General features: G+C 39.4%; 1 protein-coding gene across 1 annotated transcript in view; it reads right to left on the minus strand.

Annotated features, from left to right (window-relative positions):
• LRP2 (LDL receptor related protein 2) overlaps positions 1-20,150 on the minus strand; it is a 198,056-nt gene that overhangs the window by 12,144 nt on the left and 165,762 nt on the right. Inside the window, exons 62-70 of the mRNA XM_042994641.1 lie at positions 18,328-18,450; positions 14,919-15,047; positions 10,508-10,639; positions 9,315-9,446; positions 7,478-7,621; positions 6,207-6,372; positions 4,423-4,551; positions 2,963-3,183; positions 1,989-2,165 (exon numbers count right to left, since the gene is read on the minus strand). Of these exons, the coding sequence (XP_042850575.1) occupies positions 1,989-2,165; positions 2,963-3,183; positions 4,423-4,551; positions 6,207-6,372; positions 7,478-7,621; positions 9,315-9,446; positions 10,508-10,639; positions 14,919-15,047; positions 18,328-18,450 (1,353 nt within the window). The remainder of the gene's footprint in view (positions 1-1,988; positions 2,166-2,962; positions 3,184-4,422; positions 4,552-6,206; positions 6,373-7,477; positions 7,622-9,314; positions 9,447-10,507; positions 10,640-14,918; positions 15,048-18,327; positions 18,451-20,150) is intronic.

Raw genomic sequence — 20,150 nt, forward strand, 5'->3', positions numbered from 1 at the left:
CACTCACACTGTCTACTGGCCATCATTTATCTCCTCCCCGTCTCTGGCAGATTTGGAAGGTAGGTGTCCAGTCCACTGCACGACCACAAAAACTAATCAACGCAAAGCAATTTGAGATAGTTCAAAAGACCACAAAGACCCTATTATTATGTCAAGATTTGTCGTTACCTAAATTTGGATAGATCGTAATGTGTCCAAATTATATATTACATATGATTTCCACCCTACCCGCACAGGAGTACTTTCTTCAAGTACTTTCCTTACTTGAAAAACAAGGGAATTTAGACCTGTTATTATCAGAATCACCTGAGAGCTATGCACAACTACTGATGCCCAGTCACAGAAATTCAGATTTAAATTGGTCTAGGATGTTACAAGTGTTACCGTTAAAAGCTCCTCAAGTAATTCTAGAGTCATCTGAATTCTACCTTAGCATGTACTATGATTTCTCCAAGGTACAGATGATCTCTAAACTTCTTCTCAGACTAACATTCTGTGATCCTGATTCTCTGGCATCCGGTCTATAACTACAGACAAGGAAATGGCTATAAAATAATAAGCCATATTCCAAAGTCTCACTCAAAATCTGCCCCATTACCATTTCTTCAGCTCTCTAGAAAAGAGCTTTTCAAACTTGAATGTAATATAAACCACCTGGGGAATTTGATTGAAAAAGGCTGGGTGGGGCCTGAGAGACTTGCATGTCTCACCAGTGCTACTGGCCCACGGCCCATACTTGAGCAGGGCCTGGAGCAGGACTTCTCAAATGTGGTTCCTGAACCAGCAACATTGGCGTCAGTTGGGAATTTGTTAGAAATGCAAATTTTAGGCCACCTCAGGCATATTAAATCAGAAATCTCTCAGGTAGGGCCCAGCAATCTGTGTTCAACAAGCCCTCTAGATGATTATGATATACGCTAAAATCTGAGAACGACTGGTCCAGAGTAAATGTTAATCTGGCACAGCTTGGTCTAGATTTCTGGCCTACACAGCAATCAGCATTCTCCAAAGGGGGCCCAGCCAACTCCACTGACTTCTAGGTAGCCTTTTCTACAAAGGCCAGAGAGGGGGCTCACCACATGTACCGTCCTCTCCCTTCTTGCCTTTAAAACTGCCCAGCACGAGAGCCCCAGGAGCATGGAGGACTTACGAGCTATTATACTGGTGGGGTTCCCTATATGTGAGATGAAAATAAAATCTAATTATAATTCTGGAGATTAACTAAAGTAACAAATGTCTGGGTTAACACTTGAAGAGAGAATCTGACTTATAGAGCTTAATAAAAGCCTATTTCCTTTCCTCACTTCAAAAATTTCCCTCCCTTTTATCTAGCTTGATTCAGTGGTGAAGGATGAATTAGAACACAGGTAACCTGGTGAAGCAGGACCCACAACTAAGAAAATGGGAGAGAGGGAAGGGGGTAGAAATGCATGACTGACAATTTTAAACTGAAGCTCACGTAGCTCAGGATAACTTGACTAGCCTGATGTTCACGAAACCCATTGTTACCCACCTGACACCTAGCAAGGGTTTGATGCCTACTGGATTCTGTGGCCTAGAAGTACATACTTGTAACTCCAAACAATGAGGGCCAAAAAAAATTTTTTTTCTTAAACAGGCTCCAAGCCCAGTGTGGAGGCCAACACAGGGCTTGAACTCATGACCCTGAGATCAAGACCTGAGCTGAGATCAAGAGTTGGACATTTAACCAACTAAGCCACCCAGGCGCCCCAGGACTGAAATATATTTACTTCATATCTGCTGGTGGTGTATATAATTACATTTGACCGCCAATTTTATTTTTCTTTGGTCGAAATGGTTAAAACACACACACACACACACACACACACACACACACACACACACACACCTTTCATGCACCAAGAGATCAGACTATTATAATCCACTACCATTTTCCAACAATATAGCCATTAATTTGAAATAAGATTTCTAGATAATGAGGAACATCTTACTCCAAGGGATGTTACCTGACCGATCGTATCTATGTTGATGGAAGATTCGAACTTGAGTGAGCCATGGGTTCACCATCAGCATTTTCTCCTTCTCGTCTTGCCCAAATTTATCTTGCTTCCATACTTCTCCCTTATTCTTAGATATCCAGTAAAACTGGCCTTCAAAGATGTCCAGGTTATATGGGTTCATTGCTGCTTACGCACAGAGGAAAACCAAAACAAAGCAAGATAATTGAATAGAAAATTCCCTACCCCTCTTTTATGTCAGATGTCGTTATGCTTGAGTTATTCCCTAATTCAATGCCTTGAAAATCCAGGAACATTCAGGCAGACTTTCTGTACATGTGACCACAAAAGTGTGCTACTTTCGGAGATCAAGATGACAGACATTAAACTAGATTAATGTCTACTGGTTCATGCCAATTATAGAGTACTTGCTTGCTTTCAAGTTGCTGATTTGATTTTCTCTTTGGACAATAATTTGGATGGCAGAGATCCTTTTTTTTTTTCTTTGAACATAAGATACCACTTATCAGGAAAAGCTGGTAGATACTGGATCGTTGCAGTTCTGCAGAAATCTGGATTAGAAAATAAAATGTTTCTCTCCTTCTAGATGTTTCCAGTTGTACATAATAAACAATTGAGCATAATAAAAACAAATAGGTCTAGAAATGGTTAGACATGGATTTCCATTGGTACACATGACTGTCGCCCCTATCAGGGCAACCTAATAGGAAACTTGGTTATTTCAATATCTGTTGCTAAGAGTGTCTTTTAAAAATTATGTTAAAAGGATAAAAACAAAACAAAACCTTAATTACTACTAATGGATTCATTTGCATTTAAATCAGCAGCTGGAAGCTGAGGGGAGCAGTATCTAAGAAAATATATCAATCGGTTCCTAAGATTCAGATTCCTTCTGGAGAAAATGGGCAGAGAATGGAAATATATTTATTATTTAACATGGTAAATTGTAACTCATTTCTAACCTGCATTTGCAACGATTCTTCTATCAGTCCCATCATGTTTTATACTTTCAATATTGTTCTCCTTGAAGTCACTCCAGTAGATCCGGTCATTGTTCAGATAATCAATAGTGAGGCCTGTTGGCCAACCAAGGTCCTCCTGCACCAGGATGTTCCGATGTTGTCCATCCATCCAAGCAGACTCGATTTTAGGTTCTCTGCCCCAGTCAGTCCAGTACATAAGCCTGTAATGGAAAGTTTCCTCTAGTGAGGCTTCTACACTGAAACAGAGCATGAACTTCCAAAAAGGAAATCAACTATTTTTCATTGAGATCTGGGTGCTAAGTGATGCTATTTTTATACTTTACTTTAGAAGAAAGGGAGAGAAAAGGAGGGGCCAGTGCATCTGTAGTCCTTCCTGAAAACTTCCTCAATAGAGATTGCCCAGCCCTGTCCAAGTATATACATTCAGACAATTTAAAATGTATAATGACAAAGCTGTTCATTCTTCATAAAGTATTTATTGAATGCCTATGTGTGAGCAGCACTGTCCTGTGTTCGACATGTATCAGAGAACAAAACAAGAATTCCTATTTTAAAATGGAGACCAGGGATTGCACCACCTCAAATACCTGGAAAAGACCAGGCAGGCAAAAAAAATGACTGGAGCACAGCAGTCATGAACATCAAGGGATGGTGAGAGCAAAGCCCTGTCTACAAGTTCCAGGCAATACTGCATCAAGGAAGGGATACCTAACTGGTGTTACCAGTTGTTCTGGTTTTTCAAGCCAAACATACAGCGTAAAATTTGTGTGTGTGTGTGTGTGTGTGTGTGTGTGTGTGTGTGTGTGTTAGCAATTAAATTTAAAAAACCTTAAAGCTCTGTTTAGTTCAAGTAAAATATATCTGTGAGCCATATTCAGCTACCACTTTGCAGCCTCTAGTCTAAACCAATCACCAGGTATAAACCAACCCTTAAATTCTATTGAGAAATGTGTGGATTTTGGACAACTGGGTTATGGAAAAAATTGTGGCCAGAGGCCTTCCCCTTACACAGTATCAGTCTGAAGCTTGGATGGTCCTAAAGATCTTTAGGGCATCTGAAATTAGTCATAGATGTCAATGCAAAAAGTTCAAAGTCAATTTCAGTACAATTAGGAAAAAATAATTAAAGATATAATTTCTTGAAAATCCAGTGGCAAATATCTAGAAAATGAAAGACTCCTTCAAGTACTGGGGTGCCTGGGTGGCTCAGTTAAGTGTCCAACTTGTTTAAGTTGGACACTTGGTTAAGTGTCCAACTCTTGATTTGGGCTCAGGCAGGTCATGATCTCACGGTGTATTGGGCTCTGCACTGATAGCGTGCAACCTGCTTGGGATTCTCCCCCTCTCTCTGTCCTCTGTCCCTCTCCTGCTGGCATTCTCTGTCTCTCTCAAAATAAATAAACTTAAAAAAAAAAAAAAGGACTCCTATAAGTACTTACCCTAGTTTGGGATTCACAACCACTGCAGCTGGTTGATCCAGTTGGGTGGAAATCAGCCACTTTGTGTACCTCCCATCAAGTTTAGCCACCTGGATCCGTTTACTCTTGGCATCTGACCAGTAAATATGCCTGAATTTAAAGGGACAAAGTTAAAAATCCAAAAAATCTGGACTGGTCATTTCGAGGGAAGAGGTTTGAAGATGAAAGCATTCAGTTTGGAAGCTGGGGCCAACAAGACAACCACTTAGATACTCATGATGAGAGCAGAGTCTCCCTCCATCAGGAATGCCCCAATCTCTTCAGCCAAGGGAGCATCTTTGGAAAGTTACAAGTGGAAGAGTAAGGGATAGAGGGGACTCCTTCCTGATCAGCCAGGATCAGTGATGATGGTGGACATCACATCTGGCATTACTACGAGACATGTACTTTCCAGGTGGAAGTCACCAGGCATTGTTTAGCTGGTCCTTTAACTGCAACTGCCCTGTGAATCTGTTTCGATTCAACCAAGAGCCCCAGTGGAATTAATAGGAATCTGGCATCAGCTCCAATGAGCGGAAATAGCCTTTCCAAAATAATGAACTCAGCAAGGCCACCCTGCCCTATTTTCACTATTAGAGCTGCAGGTCTCAGTCTCTTACAAGCAGAAAGACTTCGTCAGCTTCTTCACTCGCTCTTTCATTAAGGCTGAGAAAGAAGCAAAACTTCACACATGAAGACAGATTTGCTACTGCCTGTTTGGTTTTCAGAAGGAAGTGCTACAGTCTATATAGTTTCAAGTTACTGACTCTCTGAGGCCTTGTTTCCTGACAAAAAAATGCTGAAATGACTGTCCTGATAGCCTGTGGGCACAGCAGGGACCTAATTAACTTCTTCAGAGATGTTCAAGTCTTCCAGGAGCATTAGACAGGTTTGTTAAAAGGTGAAAACTAATTTATGCTGCAAATGACTCTCATTCTCCCAGAGGTCGGCAACAAGCCCCTGAGACTCCCCTCTCAAACATTTTTTTCATTATTCATTCCTTTCCAAGTCCATGGGGGAGTCTATGAATGCGTGAGCTCTGATTCCAACATAATCACTTTCCCATAAATGCCACTCCAATGCAAGGCTCCTCCTCAAAAAAGGAGCTTATGAACTTTTCCACATCAGTTTGCATGTCATGAATCTGCCTGATGATAAACCTACTTAAGGCTCTTATTTAGAGATCATACAAAAGCTCTGGTTCTAGTCCCTGGGGCTCCAGGAGACCTAAAAGAGCAGAACAAAGCTGACACTGCTATTAACTCAACCCAAAGACTACACAGGAAAGTCAAATTTCCAATCTGTTCAGACAATACAGTCTGCTCAAAACACAAGATGTGGGTTGTTCCTCCTCATAATAATTACCAGAGAAAAATGTCTCATCTCAACTGCCTTGCTGGTAGAATTGTGAGACTGTTCCATTTCTTCTAAAATGAATAGTGCTGCCATACTGGAAGTTAATTTTGGAATCCAAAATTCTGTCGGCAAGAAAGCTCTCCTAGATATAATACAAAATCTTGACTTCGGTGCTTTCCCAAACTTTTTCATGGCATACATAGACTATAGGAAATGATACTGTCTATATGACACCTTGGGGTAAGCAGAGGTGGTTGCTGGGGCTAGAGAAAGCCCAGGCATCAGCCAGCTGCACCAGCGCTGAGTGCACCCATATCTGGGTCAGCTTAACTCACGTGGTGTGAGTTAAGCAGGAGGGAGATCTAGCCAGGAAAATAGAATTGACAAGAGGGGAACGTGGCTAAATTTACCTTCCAACCCAGTCCACTGCTAATCCGTCTGGCTGCATTATGTATTTCAGGTTCAGGTTAACCTTTGACACAAGATTATTAGTACCGGATTCAAAGTTGGGGATGTAGGCACGTTTAATAGCACCAAATTCAGAACCGTGGCCTAGCACAGTGTAATATATGACACCTGCAAGGGAAGACAAACAGGTGAGTTTCATCTTAAGAACATCAGGTAAGGGAGGAACTGGGGTCTAATCGGGTGGACTACTGTTCCTTCCTTGACATCTCTACTTCCTTATTGTTCCTATAAGACTAGTAATTAAATTACATATATCTGATCAAACTCAACACATTATACTTGAGCTACTAGCTACAAATACTTCAACTGATAGCTTATTGATACTGACTTAGCTGTCTCTATTTCAAGGTAAATTATTAAAATATATTTCAGTCAAGAGCCTATTTTCTCTCATTAGGATCAAGTTCTAGTTTCAAAAAAAAAAATGTATGGATAGACCAGGGGCAGACTATTCAATAACTGGCAGTAAAGGAGCTATGTAGACGAGAAATCCTATTTAGCGTATAGACTACAGGATAGTGGATGGCAGGCATTTAAAAATCAAAGGAAGACTATGGCTTCCTAGGTATTTTCCATGCTTAAAAATTTTATTGTATTGTGTAAGTGTGAAGACACTACCATAAGAAATCTTACATTGCATTGTTATTGATAGTATGCAAAGCATTTTCACATGTTATCTCATTTGATCTTCAAAAGAACTCTCAGAGGTAGTCAGGCAGACAAGAAGACTGTTCTTATTTTACAGGTAAGAAATGGAGAACCAGAGAATTGTTACAATTATTTAAGGTGGTTTAGTAAAAGCATATATAAAACACTACGGGCTCATGAGTGAGTACTTATGGAACTGTGCCCAGGAAGAATTATAGAAGATGTCAGAGGAGGTGACATTTGAACTGAGTAGAAACGTTGAGTTTGAGTAGAAATTTTGAAAGGTACAGTGATGGGGAAGAACAGTCCCTACCTGAGCAAAGACAAAGAGATATGAGGTGGTCCTGAAAGGATAATCCCCAGAGATGGGAGAAGGTTTGGTTAGAAGTTGACAAAGTTTGGCTGGGACCCACTGTCATGCTAAGGCGTCCAGAACATGCTGGACAGGAGGAGCTCCCTCTTCCACTCATGCAACAAAATTCACTCATTGAAAAATAAATTCCCCAAAGTTCAACACCTTATAATTCAATTAATATCAGTGACAGATGTGAAAGTTCATACTCACTGAGACCTATGCCCTCAGGATCCCAGTCATAATCAATAGCCTGAATACGTTCCTCGCCTTCAAGATAATCTGAGAACTTCTCAGATGAGAGATTATACTTTCGAATTCTCACATTTTCAGGCAGTAGCAACAAAGGAGGATTACCTGTAAATAAGACAAGGGCCTCTTTATCTGTTTGAATTCTATCTGAATTCTTTTTTTGTATAAAGTAGATATAAAATAGCAAGTATCCTCCCACCTTTAAAAAAAAAAATAAGTTTTTATAGAAATCTGACTATCTCTGCTAATCAGTAGAGCTAACTACCCAACTGGGTTGCCAGATCTGTGACAGTGGACATTCTTGCCTCCACTTTCAGGTGGAAAGCTAATATTTCTGCTAGGGATGTTATCAGTTCTTTATTCCTATCCACGGTGGGTGATGGTTTAGAACAGGGCAAGACTGAGACCCCTAGACTGTGTCCTCTTTTTCACTGATTTTTTTTTCTTTATTCACTGGCAATAAAACACAAGACTGTAGACAATCTCACAGAAGAAATACAATATGTATAGTGTTACTAAAAGTTTACCAGGAAGTCCTCATTCCTTACTCTTTACTGACAGAATTTATGATTGTTTTAGCAGGTAATCAGCTCCACAATTCAATTTATCTTCCAGCTAATGACAAAAACAGCTCATCCTTGTTCTTACCCAAAGCAGCTATTTCAATGGTTACTCATCTCGAAGTGCACTGTTTGAATTTTAAAATTTAATTTACTTGCAATAATATCAATCAAATCTCATTTAAGTAACTTTTGAAAGTTCACTTTATATATTTCCTCTGTCTTGACATTGTGCTTTATGTGACTACGAGAATTTATTTCAGTCATCTCCTTAGTTAAACGACTTGAACATTTTTTTAATTTGCTGCCTAATTACCAGACCAACTGCTCAAATGCCTTTACTCTAGTTTTCACTCAATGTCAGGAAGGTTTGGGGGGTAAAATATTTAAGTATGCTAATCAAATGTATGCTTTAAAAGCCCAATTTGTATAAAGAAATTGAACAGCCATTTTACTCTTAAATCTTAAAAATGTGATTTCCTTTTCAAGTTCTTTAAACTCCAGTACAAACTTCAAATTCAAATCTGTAAGACTTGTGAAGACCTATACCCTTCGACGGGGATATGCTGATTTTGGTCAGAACTCTGGAAATTTGGACTATATAATACTTCTGCCACACAGTCTTTCTCTTTTGTCATTTCTATCTAGTACTTATTACTGCTTTCTATCAGGCCTCTCAGATACTGGCATTAACCTAAAATGTAGAACAAATGGTTGAAATTATAAATGAGCCAGACTCTTTCTGTCTATGATCAGCAGTCCATGAACAGTAAAAAAAGAAATTACCAACAGAATGTCCTTGACTTGCCCCAACTGAATGAGACTATTTTTCATGAATTACAGGGTTCCCACACCTTAGAGTGGGAGCTGGAGGGTTTCATTAATTTCCTTCCGTTGACCACCACCCTATAAGCAAGCTTTTCTTGTGTAAATATTCTGGAAGGTGACATCTTGTCCACTTTTTGAAGTTTTTATCAAGGTGGACAAGATGCTAAGCCCAGAATAATAAATAATACCTGACTCTCATTTTAATTCCTACGTATTTGTTGTGGGATTGCAGTTACTGTCTTAATCTGGCAGGAGAGGAGAGAGAAGAGAGTGGATGGGTATTGGAAGAGAAGTAGCTGGTGAATTAAAAATAAGACTGAGAGCCTAAAGCTTATTTTCTGGTATGTTGTACTCATCAGCATTTATTTCTCTAAAAGTCGATTGATTAATCCCAGCAGAACCCAGCATACCATCAGCTGCGCATCGTTTTCCATAGCGGTCACTCACAGACCTGAAGCCTTCGGCACAGGAACACTCATAACTTCCTTTGGTATTTTGGCAGTGCTGGGGACAAACCCCAAATTGCTCACATTCGTTGATGTCTGTAGATACAATAAAAGCAAATATGCACCATCTGCTCCCAACCATTCCTTAGAGACCCTGCTTCTGTTTAAATCCATACTCATAAACAATGCGGACTGAGAAAGCTGCAGACAAAAATAAGCCATGACACCATCATTTGTGGAACACTTACTAAGAGTCAGATGTGGTTTCACATGCCTCTGCTGTTTTTCCCTCATTTAGTCCTCCAGAGCGACCCTGCAATATGGACTATTCCTAAACCCAAAGTCCCAAAGCTAGGAAGCAATGAAGATGGGGTTCAACTGCAACAGTGCAGCTCTACAATAGCAGAATAAAATTTTCACTTTTGGAAAGCCGCTGTGTGTTGGTGTTGTTCAGTTCCAGTTCCCTTGCCCTCACTAGCTTCAGGAAAGGGACTCATTCATTTGATTTTTTTTTGATTGAGTTCTTAAGCTTCAGCTTCCAAAAGAACTGTCCCAATCATCTGAGTATGATACATCATGAGTTAGAAACAGAAAATTCAAATAAGAAAAGACACTTAAAATCATACTCAGTCCTTACCATCTTGATAAGCTAGCTTCTAACCCCATACCTCAGAACTCACTTATGTTTGGCATAAGAAAGTGTGTAACAAATATATGTTGTTGGACTTTGATGAAGAAAATAAAATTTGTGTTTATTTAAAAAAACTGGTCTCTCACACTGATACAATAAGCAGTCAGCATTACTGAAGTCTTCAGCAGACATTACTAAGGATGAGCTATCTGCCTAGCCATCTGCTAGGGATTGGCAAGATAGCATGGGAAAAAAGTAATCAGCATTCCTGAGTGTTGTTTTTTCATGTCCCAAGAAATTAGTGAGCAAAATCTTAACATCATCATTGGTTACATACATCATGAACGTACAGTTTATACTCTCAGAACTGATCGTCACCCTCTAACAGTAAAATTACTGGTGCACTTAAGTATTTTCATGAGCAAGAACCAAGAGTTTGGCCCCATTAAGGGAATTCAACAGGGGTTTAATAAAAGGGAATGAGTGGAAAACCTAAAAAGTAGGAATTGTAGGAAATATACTCTACCATCACAGGAGTTCCTGTCCAAAATACTGGCTTTGAACCCAGGTCTACAGGAGCAGATAAAGCCTCCTTCACTTAACTGCGTACAATTTTGTTCGCATAGATTTTCCGCACATGATCTTTCTTTTCCTGTATCTGGAAAAACAATCTTAGTGTTACAAATGAAAGGTATAAACACTTATCTATAGCCTATTATAGGACATCTCAAGATAACCCCTTTCCATAAGTCGTTGTAAAGGATTGAGGACCCCTGTATTCAAATATCTGGTAACACCCTGAATGCCACTTATACAAATGTATATAATGTTAGATTCTTGAGGCAATTTTTCCATTTTACTCATCACTGCCAGGCTTACCCTCAGGGCATCCAATTCCAGAGTCCAGAACTATGAAGTCAGAGGCTCTTTACAACTGTAACCATCTGTTCTGCTATTATATATATTTAGATATGTAATATCTGATATATTATATATATTAGGACTAAGATATATAAAATGATATATGTAATATATATCCTATTATAGGTGTAATTAAGGACACTGATACAGGTTAGAGCAACATAACAAATAGGAGGAAATTATAAAGTTATAAGAAGACCAACTGAGATATGTATACACATATATATCAAGTGTTGGCCAGTTATAAGTCATACCACTGCTATAAGAACCATAGAGTGGCCTGCATTAAAAGGAATTTTGCAACAACATATATGAACCCAGGACTTTAAAAATATTCAGACCCTATTATCCAGTTTTCCATGTTAATACATTTTCCTTCAAAAAGAAATAAAAATGTGCACTATGATTTATCTAAGGATTATAAATTATTGATAATAAAATTTTGAAAACTTGAACAATTATGGTACACTGCATTTTATCAAATCTGAGTAAGCCACCACTGGTGCACTACTTTATGTAATACTAAAAAAGAAAAACTCTGGGACTTACACTATGGCATGTTATCAACTGAAGAATGATCCTTGTTTCAGAGATGTTAAAATGTGAAAATAAACATGCATCTTAGAATCAATGAGTTATGATTATCTACATGATGGATTGTTAGGCAATCATTCAAATTCATGATTTCAAATGATACTTTGACATGGGAAATATCTATAACAAAAATGGAGGGAAAGATTGTAACACTACATAAAGACTATGTATCTTTATTTTTTTTAATATTAATAATTTTTACACATACATGTGCAAAAAAAGACAACAGAAGTACACCAAACTTTAAGATTAGTTGTCTTTTAGTTATAGGATTCAAGTGATGTTTACTTTTGATGGTTAATATTTATTTTCTTGGTTTTATAGCTTTCATAATACAAAAAAAATTCAACAATAGTCCATTTTTATAGGGCTCATATGAATGACTCTTGTTATCCCTACTGTTCTGGGGTCCAGATACTCCAGGGAAGACTTTTAATAACTCATACTCCATCCTCACAGTTCATTGTTCCTCATTGCCCTGAATTCTTGTCTCTGCCAATATCTGTCAAAGCCATCTGGCTTTCATTTGTGTATTATTGTAACTTTGCATCTTTTACCCTGAGTCTCCATCTAACCCTCCAACCCAGGTCTTACAGGGAAGCTGACAAAGATGAACATACCTAGTGAGAGACAATGGGGGAACCAGGGGTGGGAAGGGCGGTGGTTATCTCCATAAAGGATTCAATCTTTGTCTGCCTCTCAAATGAAATTCTCTTGGTCACAGGCTTCTGAATATTTTAGCCAAAGAGACTGTGGTATCTCCTGGCTCAGTCCTTTTGAAGCAAAATAGATTTGTATCTATCTGCCTCCTATAGCAGGTAATGAGGGTTCCTTAGGGTACAATGACTATTTAAGCATATGAGGTTTGAAATGACTAAAAGCATTGAGTTCAAAAAAGAAAAATAATCACAAAATAAAGTACCATGGTATTCAATGGAATGTTGCCATTGAAGTTCATACTTCAAAGCTATATACATGAACGCCTTATAATAAAGGTCTTGTCTAGCTCTCAAGAACTACACATTGCTAAATAAGTCTATTCTGATTTTTTATTTTTTCTAGAGTCATGTCATTGTTTTGTCTTTCTAAGAATTTGGCCATTTCACCTAAGTAGTCTAATTTGCTGACATCAAGTTCCTCATAGTATTCCCTTTTAAATTTCTTTTAAATTTCTATAAGGTTGGTAGTGATGTCACCACTACAATGTTAATAAGTGTGACCTGTTTTTATTAATTTGGACAGCCCTAAGCTACACACATAACCTCTCTGGGTCTCATGTGTATAATTAGACTCTGTAATCTTCTGTGAGTAAAGGTCCCATGAAGTAAACATTTCTAGACCAATTGCCTCCTTGAGTGAGTTATACTCTTATGAAGCAATAGTCCTTCAAACAAGAGCAGAAACCATATAACATTATAAGATTCTTCCTCAAATATGAGGAACTTATAACTTCTTTCATCTGAAAACAATCACCATCTTAATCCACAAACAACAGATCTATCCAAAACCAAACATGACACTGTATTTATAATATAGGCACTCTATTTTCTATTTTATGAAGGAATAAGAACACTAAGCAGAGAAATAGCAAGTCAATCTACCTTTATGGGGCTAATTATTTTCTTTATACTTCAATGATGCTAGAAAAATACTAATGTCTTTCTCTCTTGATTTTAAAATATTTTTTAAAAAGCAAATATATGCCCTGAACACCTCAGGGATCCTGTTTAAAATTAAAAGGATTGCTTCTTGGCCTTTTGGCTAAGATCAAGTGTAAAATTAAAAAGAGAAGGAGAAAGAAGGGGAGAAAGGGAAAAGAAAGGCGAGTAGATTAGTAGCACCTGAGAACTGATATTTTAAATAAGAATTCTATGTCTTAAATTATTGACCCACAGAAGACTGAATTCGTTATGACATATCCACTTAATACCTAAAAAAAAAAAAAATGCTGCTTCCAAACCTAAATTAATGTTTATGCTACTTACTCCCTTTCAATAAAGGCTGCTTTTAATCAAATGTCTTTTGAATTAAAAGTACTGTGGTCTATTGTGAGCCTTTTACATGGCAACTAAAAGAGGAACTAATGTTTGACCCATGCCCAACTTGGAAATTCTCCAAACTCCTGGGACAGTTCACATGTCAGTTGTGGCACCAAATCTAGACTCAAATCTAACACCTAGTTTTGCAAATCCTGTCATGTTCATACTTTTTAAAATATTTCATCAAGTCACATTGTTATGTCAAAAACTCCAAGCCCCACTAGGAAGTGGGTAAAATAAAAGGCAAATCAACTCATTATGACCAGTTATTTACCCTCCTTTGTAACTCACACAGGAGAAAATTTGCCAGGAAATCCTTGGGATGCCTCAGGAAAGAGCATTTAAAGCCCAAGAAGTTGAAATCTTGTGGAACTAACTAGGATGATTAAGTCATGGGCTCCTAGAGTTTGAAGAACTTTCTTTCCTAGGAAGAAACGGAGGCCTGGAGAGGTCGGTTGATGATCAAAAGGGCACAGCTAGTGGCAGAGCAAACTAGAGGTCTTGTTGGGACTCACAGGACTATTCGAATCCTGCCTCTGCCACTCTGCATGACCTCAAGCAACGTCCTAATAAAGCTCTCTGAGATTATATAGACAGACATAGTAATAGCAACCCAATGGGGTTGACTTGAGTGACAAATTAGATAATGTATGTGCAAGAATTTCATAAGAGCTCTAAAGGACTAAAAAAGTGTAAATTATTAACATGTCATCCCAACATTTCCGTCACAATATTGAACTAGAACCACCCATTGGTTGTGTTCATCATTCTTTTCCTACACAAATCCTCCCTCAACTTTAACAATAAAAATAAATGTTCCTTCCAAGGCTCCCTGTGACATCCCCATCTTTATCAACTCCCCTTAGAAGCTTTTCCCCTAAGTGCCAAAGGATACTGCATCTAGCTTATGGTCAAAAAGTATGCAGACTCATAAATGAAAAACAGCTTTCAGGTGCTGAGAGGCACCTAGTTAACGGGAGAAGGATGTGCTCTGCAGTTAGGTAGATCAGAATTGAAATTCCTGCTCAACCTCTTAACAGCAAAAAGGCATGGCCAGTTTTTTTAAACCTGTAACCCAGTTTCTTCATTAAAAATAAAAAAAAAAAAATTGAGGAAGAGAATAATACCCAGCTCATAGGATTGTTACAAGGGTGAAATAAGATAATCCATGTACTGTTTAGCACAATGTCTGGTACAGAGTAAATGTCTGGTACCAACGTCTGGTAGAGTGAAGGCTCAGTAACAGGTAGCTATGACTGCAGTTCAGAGCACAAATTGAATTAAAAAGAACTATGTGGTTATCGTCTACTTTATGTTCTTGCATGCTTTCACTAGGTAAACCTGAGTTACTCCAATGAACTCTAGAAATAAATATTTACTTACTGCAACCTGTTTCATCAAAATGGTCACCACAGTCATCGACATCATCGCATACAAGATGTTGTGAAATGCAATGTCCGTTGCTGCACTTAAATTCATCTTCTCTACAAGGTCTAGAGGTCGAAGCTACACCTGTAATTCAAGAACAAAAGTTAAAGTCAAAGTCAAAACTTTCTCTTCTGTGCAACAAGATGCTTCCCTCTGTGGCAAAGATGGTTATTGTTCACAGATAAGCCTGTGCTTCCCCTACATTTCCCAGTACCCCCTGCAGTTATGTTGGGACCATGTGACTCGTTCTGGTCAATGGGCTATGAGTAGGAAGCGAGATATGTCACTGCTAGACTGAAACAAATAAAGCCCACGTGCCTCTCTGCTTTGACAACCTGGGAAGCCATGTGTTTCAGGTGGCCTAGTTACAAGATGGAGGAGGGTTGGGCAACCTACACAGGCCTTTACCTGGGTGAGAAGTAAGTCTTCATTAGGTTCACTGCTGAGAGTTTGAAATTTGTTGGGTGCAGCAGCTAGTATTAATTACCTTCAATCGTATATATATAAAGCGCTTCCATTATAAACACCTAAATTATTTGGCACTGGCTTCATAGTCAGGAGGCAAGCAATGAGGAAAGTAATATTGGAGGCAGGAAAGATGGAGACCCATATTATGCAATGGCAAAACATCTGGTAAAAGTGTGACTTGGAAAAAATCAGAAGGCAGACCAACTGCTCGATGAGCATGTCAATCTATGGAAAGAGGTTAGAAAACAGAATGTTAGTAGTGTGCATTCCTTGTCATTACCAGTTGGGCCAGATAGTATTAAGACAGAGAAAAGCTCAGGGAAGAACCAGATGATTTATAAGCAGAAATGAAATAAAATAAAGTCTAGATGCATGGGAAGAACTGACTGCATTTAGATCCCAAACAGTGAGATTCTGCTGTTTAGAAGTCATTGAGACAGAAAGACCCAGGAAAACCTGACTTGGATGAAATGACAGCCCATCTGTTTTTCTAGATGGCCTGAAGATAACTGATGATCATTTGAGACAAAGGTACATGGGGAAAACAAAGCAAAAAAAGAAAGCAGATTCAAAAACTATGTCTCAAAAGTGAGGTTCTTCACTTTTAGAAGTGACTGGAATCAAACAGATGAAAAGCCTGTCAATTTCCAGGAAATATATGACCAAGCAAACCAAAATACTCTGATGGGGACTCTAAAACCCGTGGGCCCCCAAACCTACAAGCAGGGAGTGGCTGAAAGCTGTGCAGCTCCTAAAAAGGGCTTATTCTCTTGTTCCCTCTTCAACGAAGAGGGAAAAAGACAAGGAAATACTCCCAAGGTGTGGAGACAATGAGGGACAATAGACCCAGCGCTCCTCTCAGAGCAGAGCCATGGCCTCGTCAGTGAATCTCCTCCACTCCCCACTGTAGTGGCCTTCACAAAGTCTACATAGGGTAACCATATAATTGAGAGTAAAAGGGCACTGTTAATAACTCCACCAGAGCAACAGACATAAATCAGGACTGCCATGCACCAACATGTGTCACCTAGTGTCACCTGGTGTTTCAGAATTGCTATAGAGTGGTGAAGGCAGTAGATCTCTAATTCTTTCTTGCCCAGTGGGAATCTTTATTTCTATTATGCTTCCCCCTGATCCACCACTATCTGTTGGGGGCAAGGGGGACACAAATAAAACTTATTTATGGACCAAGGGGAACCGAATCTGGAATTGACAGCAGGGCTACAGCCTACCTGTCCAGGGCTCCTAGATTTCAGTTACTGAATGGGACTATGTCCAGGGCTCCTAGATTTCAGTTACTGAATGGGACTATGAGTCACATCCCTTGGAGTGAGGGTGAGGGAGTTCTATGCATGGGAAGAAATGTGTAAACGGATTGTTACTGACATAAGGGTAAACTGTGGTGGAAATCATTGGTATTCATTAAATATCCATGCACTTCCCTGGGCTTCCCAGTCCCCCTTGCAGTCATATTGGGGCCATGTGACCAGTTCCAACCAAATGACCACAAGCACAAGCAACATCTATCATTTCCAGGCCCAGAAGATTAAGAACCTGTGTACCTCTTCCATTTCTCTCTTCTCCTGCCTCAGCAACCTCGAAGACTATGTGTTCCAGGTGGCATAATTACAGGACAGAGAACTGCCTGACCTTCATTGAACTTTAAATCAACCTCTGCAATCTTCAGCTATTGAAATTTGCAGTTTATCTGTTGTGATGGCAAGCCATGATTCCTTTAACTAACAATTTACTCTTTGGGAAGAGTAAGTTTACAGCCCCTTTTATCCACTTTCAGATTTTCCCATGTGTTATAATTGTCTTGATCCATTTAAAAAAAAATGGCATTAACAGTAAGGGAAATGGAAAGGGAAGGGGGGTAGGGGGAAACTTGCCCAAAAATTTTTAAGTGTTTTATTTCTGGGTTTTCATCCTTTTGTTCTCTACCTCAAATAAACATAGCAACAATGTTATAACCATAGGTTAGCCTCTGCCAAAAGGCAAAAAAAAAAAAAAACAAAACATAAAATGGGTACAACTGGAGGACTGCAATAGTGTCAGTGTCCTCCCCAATGTCCCCTCCAGGATGAGAGCTGGCAGGGAGAATTCCAAGGCCACATCAATACAAGGGATGGAAAACTGAAAAATTAGCCATTTATGTCAATTTTCCCAAATAGTATCCTTTAAGGAAAAAATATAATTGGAGTCTGGGGAAATCATTTTCCTCGCTGACTTTTTCCTAAGTAAATTATCCAAAAAATTAATTAACTCTCCCATCCAATGAATAGATTTTAAAACATTCTCAAAATGGGGAAGCAGAGATTTTTTTCAATATCTAAAACATTAAATGCAGTCAGTTTGAAACTTCAATCTTAAAATAATCCCTTATTTTTCTCTTCTGAGAAATGAATTTTCATTTTAAAGATGCATGTAAGACAAGATCTGTTTACACCGGGGCTGCCTTATTTAACATGATCTTTTCGGTTGGACATTGAGAAGTTCATATGCCTACATTAGCAAGAAGTAACTCTAGGCTAAAAAGTAGTCAAACTTCATTTCTTTAAAACAAATAAACCATTAATTTGTGAAGTGCCAACCAGCAATTAGTGTTTGTTCTCATTTTAAGAGAAAAAAAAGGGGGGGGGGAAGCTTATTGAATATTTAAATGAAGACTGAATAATTAAGGGACTTGCTCAAATCAGACAGGAAAAAGCGGGCAGGGATGCATCTGAGTAACACGTAGGTTTATACGTCTGTAAACAACTGTCAACAGAGATCCACTGTCATAGGTCCAACTCGAGCCTCTACAGAATGAACTGAAATCCAAGAGGTACATTTTGCAAACTGCAGATAATTTGGGGCCCTTCGTCTTTCCTTCTCCTTTTTCACTTTTGCTTACACTGCTCCTCTTTCTCATCACTCCCATCTCCACAATCATCCACATGGTTGCACAGCTCGTGCTTATAAATGCAGCGATTGTTGTCACATCGGAACCGGTATGGTGAATCACAGGAAACATCCACTGAGAAAGGAAAGATGGCAAAACAAAAGTACACGTTAAGAGTAGAACGGGTCAGTATCTAAAATGCTCCCCGGCCAGCAACAGTCTGGCTTCATTCATCCATTCATTTGTTCATCCAATTAACCAACTGACAAACACATCTTGACTACCTAGTACACGCATTGTATCTAGGAACCAGATACAATGCCAAACAAGAAAGACACAGTCCTGGGGTGCCTGGGTGGCTCAGTCGGTTAAGCGTCTCTGACTCTGATTTCAGCTCAGGTCATGATCTGGTAGTTTTTGAGTTTGAGCCCCTCATCGGGCTCTGCACTGGCAGTGTGGAACCTGCTTGGCATTCTTTCTTCCTCCTCTCTCTCTGTCCCTCCCTCAGTTGCTCATTCTCTCTCTTTCTCTCTCTCAGATGAATAAATAAATTTTAAAAAGAAAGAAAGCCACAATGCTTGTCCTTATGAGCCACAAACTAGATGTGCTATGATAGCATCTACTGGCGAGACCTGATCCAGTTCCGGGGGAGGAGGGATAAGAAGAGGCTTCACTTGGGAAGGCTCTGAGTGGGGAAAGAGCATGGCAGGTGTTTGGGCCTGAATCAAAATCTCTGTAGCTGGAGCATGGAATGAGGGGGACAATGACAGCCATGAAGCTGCAGAGGCTGGCAGGACCCTACACAAGCTCTTACCCTAATAGCAAGGAGGCCACTGTTTGTCCCTCTGACTGCAGTTGTCATTGACTCTCTAGAGCATGAAGTTTCCCACCATGACAGACTTTCCTTCCTGAATTCCCTCACCTCTCTTACATTAAAGTTGCTATTTCACATTTGAACCCTGTCTCATTTTGTTGAATTAGACTTCTTGCTGATGCTTGTGCACCTGTGAGGAACCCAAAGGTAGAACCCAGGTTCCTTACTTGTTTGGTACAGGGGCATGGTCCTCCATGCATGTACCTGGAATTGGGTAAACTCAACACACATATGTGTTCTTCTTCTACATGGAAGGCTTTGGCTGTTTTATTTTCCTTCTGCTTTTGCACCACACACAGGAGCAGAAGGAGAAACTTGTAATAAGGTTGGTTGGCGGGGGGCGGGGGGGAGGGAGGGGAGTCAGATCCAAGAGCTGATTCTTGGAAGTGTTGTTAATATTTATTTTTTCAAGTTCATTTATTTTTGAGAAGGAGAGAGAGAGAGAGAGAGAGAGAGAGAGAGAGAGAGAGAGAGAGAGACCGGTGCAAGCAGGGGAGGGGAAGAGAGGGAATCCCAATCAGGCTCTGCAATGCCAGCACAGAGCCTGATTGGGGGGGGGGGGGTTGATCCCACAAACCATGAGATCATGATCTGAGCCAAAATCAACAGTCAGATAGTCAACTGACTGAGCCACCCAGGGGCACTGGAATTATTGTTAATAGAACTGTTGCAGAAATACTTTGCTGTGAATGACAGGTGCAACACTATAAAACAGTGTTGGTTACTTTTTCATGTGGCTATGTCTATGCCTCTCCAAGATTTAATTTTAGTAGCTGTGGGCACTTGATCTTACAGAGGGAGCAACTTCCTAAGGACTTCTTTGAAAGTTACAGATACTTAAGATATTTTTCAAGATCCATTAAGTTAAAGCAAAACAAAACATGCTCAGTTCCTAACAAGAAAAGAGGTAGCAAGAAAAATGTTGAGATGCCACTGTGAAAATATAATGCATCCTAATCAA

The sequence above is a fragment of the Panthera tigris genome, chromosome C1 (genome assembly GCF_018350195.1).
Source record: "Panthera tigris isolate Pti1 chromosome C1, P.tigris_Pti1_mat1.1, whole genome shotgun sequence".
In the NCBI taxonomy this organism is placed as follows: Eukaryota; Metazoa; Chordata; class Mammalia; order Carnivora; family Felidae; genus Panthera; species Panthera tigris.